Source organism: Perca flavescens, chromosome 13, assembly GCF_004354835.1.
Source record: "Perca flavescens isolate YP-PL-M2 chromosome 13, PFLA_1.0, whole genome shotgun sequence".
Classification (NCBI taxonomy): Eukaryota; Metazoa; Chordata; class Actinopteri; order Perciformes; family Percidae; genus Perca; species Perca flavescens.
The window spans coordinates 17,321,970-17,330,837 of record NC_041343.1 but is presented as its reverse complement, the minus strand read 5'-3'; the positions used below and the strand labels follow the sequence as shown (position 1 = coordinate 17,330,837).

At 39.4% G+C, this 8,868-nt stretch overlaps 1 protein-coding gene and 1 long non-coding RNA gene across 3 annotated transcripts; both read left to right on the top strand.

Annotated features, from left to right (window-relative positions):
* The first annotated feature begins 363 nt into the window (after positions 1-363).
* Positions 364-4,466, top strand: sod1 (superoxide dismutase 1, soluble). The gene is made up of 5 exons (XM_028595715.1): positions 364-523; positions 3,027-3,123; positions 3,275-3,344; positions 3,898-4,015; positions 4,115-4,466. Exons 1-5 carry the CDS (start codon positions 452-454, stop codon positions 4,220-4,222), a joined length of 465 nt encoding a protein of 154 aa, XP_028451516.1. The 5' UTR covers positions 364-451; the 3' UTR covers positions 4,223-4,466.
* Positions 4,467-5,269: 803 nt separating this feature from the next.
* LOC114566218 (uncharacterized) lies at positions 5,270-8,624 on the top strand. Of its 2 annotated transcripts, none has more exons than XR_003694033.1 (3): positions 5,270-5,418; positions 5,904-6,006; positions 8,503-8,624. It is a non-coding gene; the product is annotated as an uncharacterized LOC114566218 (long non-coding RNA). The 2 variants fall into 2 exon arrangements; XR_003694034.1 differs by having other exon boundaries at positions 5,270-5,512.
* The last annotated feature ends 244 nt before the right edge of the window (positions 8,625-8,868 follow it).

Sequence of the window (8,868 nt, the reverse complement as noted above, 5' to 3'; positions counted from 1 at the left end):
ATTAAATAAATCATCTGTTGTGCAGGAAAATCTAACATCTTGAAGGAATTTCAGTTGTTCCCACCCCCTTTAGCATGTGGCATAATTATCAGCATTATAGTCCAACAGTATAGGAAATATGATGCAAATATTCGGCCATTGATTGATAGAAGTGATATAAATTAAGATGGCAGCAAAACATTTCGTAATAATTTTTTAAACCAAAATGCAATGCCTTGTTACAAAAAACATTCTGGAGAAATGTGAAAAAAAATTATGCTGTTATTCAATGTGGGCAGCTCGTCACCGTCATAGTCATAGTGACCAATCAAAATGTGTCTTTTTTGATAATATTTGACTCTGATTGGCTGTCTGTATTATATGCCCGCCCATTAGGCACTTGCATACAGTTGGCTGGCTCAGCAAGGCAAGCGCAACAGAAACTCGGGTGTGCTTGGAAACTACTGCGAAGATGGTTGTAAAAGCTGTCTGTGTGTTGAAAGGAGCTGGAGAGACCAGCGGGACCGTTTATTTTGAGCAGGAGGTAAGGTGTGCTACGTTATTTTCAGAGGAAGAACTATCTGGTTACTAATTTTAATTAAACTAACGATACCTAGCTAGCAAAGTTCCCCATTCACAAGCCTACGGTCGTATCCGTTTTCAGGAGAGACCCAGCTAGCTAGCTAGCTAGCTAAATGTTACATTGAATAACTAGGCGTCGAACTTGATCAGATTTAGCAGACCTCCGCTGATTTTTGCATAGGTTACCTGACTGCACGCTTATTCAATGCAAATTTAAATGAGCCTGCACGGAGTAAAACAAACAATTAGCGTTAAGTGCAGTAACGTTATCTGGTACTATGACCTTTTGATTCAAAGTAGTCTGCTCGTGTGTACTGTATTCGTACTTCTCTATCTAGGAAATGTGTATATATAAAACAATATTGTTGTCATAACCTTTGAACCTTTGTGTTTTGTTAATCATTAACAGCGCTTTTATTGAAAACGCCTGTTGCAATGCCAGTTTAACGCTTTTATTGTTATGTCTTATTTGGTTAAATAACGTTAGTTGAACCCTTCAGGGAGCACTCCTGTTTTTAGTTTATTAGTGAAAACTAATTTGAAGTCAAAAGCTGCACCGTTAGTGGTAGCCTTTAAAACAGGAGGGCTAGCCCACTAATTAAGATTTGCTGAGTCACTGCCTGCCCTCGTCCTTGTTGCCGTTGAACGTTACCTGGAATATCTGGCCTTGTTGATAAGGGGTTGGACCATGGGTTGGACTCCCATGTGTGGTCGAGGTTAGATGGTTGAAGCAGGGTTGGTGTTGCTGATAGAATAACTTTAACCCAAATCCTCAAGGATTTTCAAAGCCTTTTTGAAAGTTTTAGATTTGCTAAATTTTGTGATTGGGGAAGTCTATAGGAGATTAAGTAAAAATATTAAGAACCAAATATATGAGAAATGTCCACATTCATTTTTGCCATTTACTTTTTGTGTTATTATGACCGTAGTCTCGCATTGCCAGACCTTCCTCCACTGGGATAGGAGAAAAACGTGCTCTCGTTTATTGGCATTTCTTTAAACCAATCGTTTTGGGCAGCACTAAACGCCGGTGTCGTTGCCTCCGCAAAATAGCCTAATGGAAAGTGTGTATGAAAATTTATTTCTGGTTGTAATTTGTAATCACTAAATCTGCTAGAAACCCCATATAAACATGTGAGAGCAAAAGTAGCACGGAGTATTGGAGTGATGGTGGAAGGTTACGGTTCGGTTCAGACATCACGGTTCAGTATGAGTTCGGTACAGTGGATGGAAAAGCAAAACAAAAAATGCAGAAGGCAGGTTTTTTTTAATTTATTTTTTATTGTGCATGTCTCAGGCTGTACCACCTATGTCATAGGCTGTCTCTCATTCCGCACACTTCCGTCAGTACACTGCTAAAAGGTGCACTGACCACTTACTGCCGTAGTGCCCACTTTCGGTGGTCAGTATTGTCCCAAAAAGAGCACTTACCGGAAATGATGAGCGGTCTTGAGCGGCTTGCCACCTCTCAAAATCTGACAAATCTATTAAACTGACCTTTTGTCGATTTAAAAAAAAAAAAAAAAAAAAACGACAGATTCAGCAACTGTATGGCCTATTTCTCGCTATCTTGTCTGGCTGGACAACCCGCGTATCTAACTGTAGTTCCGCATGAGTTTTTATTTATTTTTATACCGTGTGTTCTCCGTGTATATTCATGCACCGAACCGTGACGCCCGTACCGTTACGGTTCTATATGAATACATGTACCGTTCAACCCCTAAGTGATGGGCAAGGAACGTTTTGAATGAGAGTGCACTTTATTTTCGGTATAGTTCACTTGTGTTAACAAATTTAAGTTATTGTGTAGACATATGTGGCAACACCTACAAAACCACCTTACAATCATTAAGCACAACAAAAAAAAGAACCATTTGGATAGTAAATGATGTAGGTTATCATGATCACTAGGGCTGCTCCCTCTTAGCCGATTAGTCGACTAATCGGTTGTTTTGGTCTTAGTCAACTTAGTTTACTTTAGTCTATTAGTCATGTTTATGCTTTTCTCATGCTGAATGACTTATTTCCAAGAAACATACAAGCACATCTTTGGTAAACACAAGAATTAAAGTGGTGCTTTTGCATGACTCTTTGCAGAGAAACTCAGATTTACAGATTTGTCGATTAAATCAACTAATCGATTAGTCGATACAATTGAATGAGTGTTAGTCGACCTAAGAATTTCTTCAATCGAGCACAGCCCTAATGATCACACCAACATACTGTATTTAAAATGACACACCTTAAAGTTTAAGCATCTGGTAGAATTTAAGACTGCAAAAATAATTGTTTTTGTTTTCAAGTAGTTCGAAATAAAGAAATAAGACTGTCTGGGGAATGCAGATGACATGGACATAATTCTTGTTTTGTTTACTTTTCCTTCAAGTCCTTCTAGCCACCTGGCTTTGACAGCTCTTTTGTGTCTTTTGTTTCTCCTGATGAATGATGTTATCCTGTTCTGTTAGGAGGGTTCATCCCCTGTAAAGCTGACCGGAGAAATCAAAGGCCTTACTCCTGGTGAGCATGGTTTCCATGTCCATGCTTTTGGGGACAATACAAACGGTGAGTATCCGGCAGTAGTTGCGTGGTAATCTATCAGGTTTCTGAAATTGCAGGACTTGCAAATAAATATAACTGCATTGTCTGGTTTTAGCATACCTACACTCAGACTAAATCTGAGATGTTTTTATTTGTTCCACTTGGTTTTTACCAGGGTGCATCAGTGCAGGCCCTCACTTCAATCCCTACAACAAGACTCATGCTGGTCCTAAGGATAAAGAGAGGTGAGTCTGTCTGAGGGATGAATAGTTATGAGCCAGTTCAATGTTCAGCAAATCATTTTGCCTCATAATGCCCTTTTTATATAACCGTTAATGCCAACGGTTAACATTTATCAGAATCCATAGACTCATAGATTCAGAAATAGATTTATAGCTCTATCACATGAGAAATTAGTAACTCTTTGGAGGGGAACAAAGTAGCTTTAAACCACATTTTTTTGCCTTTTTTATTAGATAGCAGCTGTACGTCATACAGACAGGAATCATGCAGAGAGAAAAAGAGGTACAACATGCAGCAAAGGGCCCCGCCTGAAATAGAAAACTCATCAGCTGATGTTTAAAACATTAAACTTGAATAGTTTGAGCTTATAAATTGGCATCTGTCATAAAAACGTATTTTAGAGTCCAGTGAAAATACAAAATTTCCCAACAGCATAATTATATTATGATCTGAAAATGGATTAATGCACACAGAAGGTCGACCACAGGGTTAGTTTGTAGCATGCACAAACATTGGTGATGGTTTTAATGAGTCATTTTTTTTTTATGTAAATAGGCATGTAGGAGACTTGGGCAATGTGACTGCAGGAGGAGATAATGTTGCCAAGATAGAAATCACGGACAGTATAATCACCCTCACTGGCCCAGACTCGATCATTGGCAGAACCATGGTGGTAAGAGAAAGGGCCTTATTTCCCCTGGAACTGGAATTGAGCATCCAGACTATAAACTTAATGAAGAAAACCATTTCTAACTTTCGGTCCTGTGTTTAGATCCATGAGAAGGCCGATGACCTGGGAAAAGGAGGCAATGATGAAAGTCTAAAGACGGGCAATGCTGGTGGACGTCTGGCTTGTGGTGTCATTGGTATCGCCCAGTGAACACTCTGCCACATCATGCAGCCCTGGAAACGTTTCCCCACAGCACTTAATAAGACCAAGCTACCTAATGTGACAGTGTGTCCTTTGCAATACTCTTTATTGACTCTACTAGAGAGTAGATGAGCCATGCTTTACCCTGTCCGTTCCTCATGACTATTGTATGTATGGGTTTATATGTCTGCTGATTAGTTTTGGTCCCAAAGAATTGGTAACACACATGTAATAAAAAGATAAGTACAATTTACAAAGTTGTCAGTTCTTAATTGTGATAATTTTGCCAGTTTGTGATGTGTGTGTGGGTGGACAGTTGACACTCTAAACAAAAATTAGCAATACAGGTGGAGACAAAGTAGTATTTGAGCTTAAATAATAGATCTTTCTCACAGTGGACACTTTGGCTTGTTAAACACAGGTGTAACTAATACCATTAATAGTTTCATACCATTGTAGGTCTGGTTGCATACCATTGTAGGTGTGCGAGTCCCAGGGCCCTGCCAAACTTCCATAATGGCATGGCTTACTGGCCTACCTTACCATCCTTGGTGTTACTCATTGCACATGTGGGTTTATTTGCTTTTGTAATTTGGTCTGTGCCACTAATAACTGCAACTGCATATGTTCTTAATTGTTATGGATACATTAGAATTTGGATAATTGTTACAAAAATGGTGACTGTAGTATTTACTTAGGTTGAATTTAAAACTCATTTTGGATTACCAAGTGGGCAACACCCTCTAGTGGCCCCAAAGGGCCCTGATTTTACTGTGCACAATTTGCTTTTGTAACTGGAGTTCTTACTATGAATTGGCTCCACTACATATTGAATATGTCCGACATTATTACTTAATCTAGCCTTGTCTTGTGAATGTCTACTGTGTCAAAACCTAGTTCTAACCATACAATTGTATGAAACTATCTTATTTTGTGCATTGGTGCATTTTCCTAAATAAAGCTTTTATCACCAAATTACCACAAACTAGCTAACATACAGAAGCCTTATCATGTAATGCACATAGTGAAGCTGACATCTTCGTTGAGCACCTGCACCTGATAGGAACTTTGAGGCAACATGGGGCCCAAAGGACCATCAGAATCGGACGGGTCACCGATTTGGCTGCGGCGCTGCGGTCATGTATAGCCTAATTAGCCAGAGCTATAGCATTCGCGAAAACCAGAGGAATAGGCTACCCTTTCAGGTAAATCATAAACGGGCTTATTTACATGTTATAGCTCCTAGCTCGTTATATCCTGACGTCACCTGGGTTTTGCCTGGCTCTTACGTCGTTGACGGTCAGTAAAGCTCCAATGTCTGACTGCTCGTTAAAATATGCCTTATTTTCTTTATCCTTCTAAACATAGGGCCTACCTGTATGTGACCGACATTTAACTAGCCTAAGGGAAAGTAATGTAACTAATAGAGTATTTGAATTACTTTTTCAGTGTATCTAAGAAACGTTAGGGGGTTAATGGGTTTACAGTATAGTTTAAGGTTACTTGAAAAACACTCGAAAAGGCTACGGCTACAAATGTAAAGGCCTAAACAAGGGAAAGAAACACTAAAGTTCCAGATAAATAATGGAGGATAAAAGTGGTATACACAATTAAAGAATTATGTGGTAAACAATGTAACTGTAAAGGACTTCAGTTTTAATTGTGTCTGTTGCACTGTACAATTTTACAGACTAGACCGCTGACAACTTTATTAAATATGGCAGATATCAGGTGGTCAACGGTGGCCTGTCATCATGCTGTGTAGTCCAACTGACAGACATGCCAGGCTATAGGTAAGAAAAAATAAATGTTTAAGATATGTTGAAAAATACTTTTTTCTTTCCTTCCTTAAAGACCAGGTTGACTAACCTGCCTTATAGGACATTTTGGTCCCATGTTGACATTACCAAAAACAATAGAATTATAAAAATACAAACACCAATCATTTAAAACAAGTACGTGTAAAAAGAGGTGATTTTAAAGATGTAACTGAATCTGCAACTTTGAACAGCTTTTATCTTGACTGTGTATTAAAGATGCATGTGTATGTCAGATCCTCTAGAGGGCATTGTAACTCTTCATAACTCAAGTTGTAACATGCAGCCTCCAGGTAAACACAAATCGATCGGATCACATTCTGTCTACCTCATCTTACAAAAAAACATATCTTAAGGATTTTGCATATTTTTACATTGTAGGGATGTAGCCATGCATACCAGTGGCTGAAATTTTTTGTTAATGCTGTTATGATTGTTTTTCATCATTACAGCACACACAGGCCTTATTATTCTGCACTGGTAACAATTATTTCCATTAAATTGTTAATTACTGTTGCATAGGCCTACATACAAACATTAAATTTCATGATGGGAGCCACCCTACTGAAATATAAATACAGTTTGTGATCTTGTGATTTTGGGTTGAAATTGGAATATTGGTCTTCATCCATGATATTAAACTGAACAGCTGTGTCCTGCACTGGCCAACACACACACACACACACACTCTTACAGTATACACATCCATTCTACCAGTCGGCCCTTTTTTTTTATGGAAATGGCGGATGATCCCATGTGAAGTGATTTGGCACAATGCTTTTCTCCCTGGGGAAATGAGCTATTGGAGGGCCATCAATGGAGTTATTACCTGAGGGAGCAATCCAGATGCAAACTGCAGAGTGTGTATAGTTCAAATTCATACATGAAATGCTTATTTTTCTGCTTTTTACTTGATCATCTTAAATTTCAGCTTTGAAGGCAGTGCTAAATAATAATTAGGGAACCCTTACTTGTTATTTTACTACTAAAATTAACATCTGCAGTTCTTCAGTAAAACAAACCAAGGGTTTTCATCGGGGTCATTAGAGGTGGGTGGCAGCCACATTTTGGCACAGTTTTTTCAGCGAAGAGTGTAGCCTTTCCTTTTCTGTGGCATTTTTAGGCCTTTATTTGACAGGACAGCTTAGACTTGAAAGGGGAGAGAGAGGGGGAATGACATGCAGCAAAGGGTCGCAGGTCAGAATTGAACCCGCAACCGCTGCAGCGAGGACCGAGACTCTGTACATGGGGGCGTACGCTCTACCAGGTGAGCTACTCAGGTGCTCCAGCCTTTCTTTTTTGATGTAGGATGTATTAGCCTTTATGCATGGAAGTCAGTGTATGCATATGTCTTTCCACTGTGCTGGCATTAGTAGTGATGCTGTTTCAGGCCAAGAAGAACTCACAGGCAGCCCAGAACTGCATATACAAGGTGAAATAGCTGTATTAGTGTAGACAGATGCAGCCAGCAGAGCGGAAAGACAGACGGACTATAAAAGCTAGTATAAATAGCCTGGGAGTGGAGGTGATGAATAATAGAGACTTACCAATGCTGCTGACAGTGAGGGAGAAAGGCCAGGACAGCAGGGGAGTCCAATAAAGCTTAGTATAAAAGCAGAAAAAATGGAATAGAACGAGAAAGACAATGACTACACTATCTAGCTAGCTGTTGACAGATGATCATGTGAGAGGTCAAATGTCATTATAATATTGGACTTTTATGACTAATCAACATGTCCTTATTTTCTGTCTCGGATATAAGGCATTCAATGGACTTTATTTCAAGGTGTTAGCACTAATTCTGGTATTAGTGCCTCATATTTAAATGTTGTTTCACAGAGAACACTTTTTAAATGTTGACAAAAGCATTTGCATATATAAACGTCAGCACCAACCTTCAACTTCACAGCATGCCTTCAAATTCAGTTAAATCCTAGAATGAGCCAACATAAAACAGACAAGCCATACTTATGCAAGGCTTGGGGCATAACTGTCACTGCATCACAACAACAAGCTTTCAGGTAAAAGGTAATGCTTAAGGTGTATTCATCCTTTAATAGCCATTGCTTCAAGGTTCAACTCGAAACAGTAGTTGTGCGTGTTCCTCCCAAAGGCAGCGGTGAACCAGTCTTACAGGATCCAGTCCTTTTGTTGCTTGCAGGTCGCAGTGAGTGCACGTGCGGATGTGTCTGCATAATTGTTATAAAAATAAAGGGGAAAATATACTGCTATTAACTGATATCCATCACCCACAAGTACACAATCACACTTGGAGGTGGTAGGGCTGTCCCTCTGGTGTTCACTGAAAGATGACTCAGAGGTGAAGGTTTTGCTTTTCAACCAAGTTACGTAAATTGAGAGAAGTGCACTTGTGTGTGTTTTTCTGTGTCTATGTGCCTCTGTGAGTAGTTGTACTTTGTCTATGAGCATTTACAGGGTTGTGTTCTTTTTTTTCTTCCCATACACATCCAGCTTTGCACTCCAAAGCACTGCTGACAAGAACCAGTGTGGTCACATTTCTGGAGGTGGCTTCCTATCGTTCCCCCCCGAGGGATGCAACAGTATGGCCCAGCACTCCAGCTGAACACTCTGGACAGGCCTGTTCTTGTTTAACAGCTGCATGCTATATGTATTATGTTCCCACCCACCTAAAATCTGTAATGTTAATTTATCTGTAGTGGATTTCTCAACTTTACTGGTTATCAATCATTTGGAAAATTATAAAAGCTCATTCAGTAGTGTGGCTTTCTAACATATGTGATTGATGCAATATGGCTGTCAGTTCAAGTTTGGAATTAAATTCCAAAGTTGATTGTCGTTAGGGGTCCAAATAACAAA

What these genes read in the sequence shown, in the direction of transcription:
- sod1 (XM_028595715.1), top strand. Translation starts at nt 452, where the DNA reads ATGGTTGTAAAAGCTGTCTGTGTGTTGAAAGGAGCTGGAGAGACCAGC. An exon ending in CCGTTTATTTTGAGCAGGAG is followed by an intron (nt 524 to 3,026) that starts GTAAGGTGTGCT and finishes CTGTTCTGTTAG; the next exon opens with GAGGGTTCATCCCCTGTAAA. An exon ending in TCATTGGCAGAACCATGGTG is followed by an intron (nt 4,016 to 4,114) that starts GTAAGAGAAAGG and finishes TCCTGTGTTTAG; the next exon opens with ATCCATGAGAAGGCCGATGA.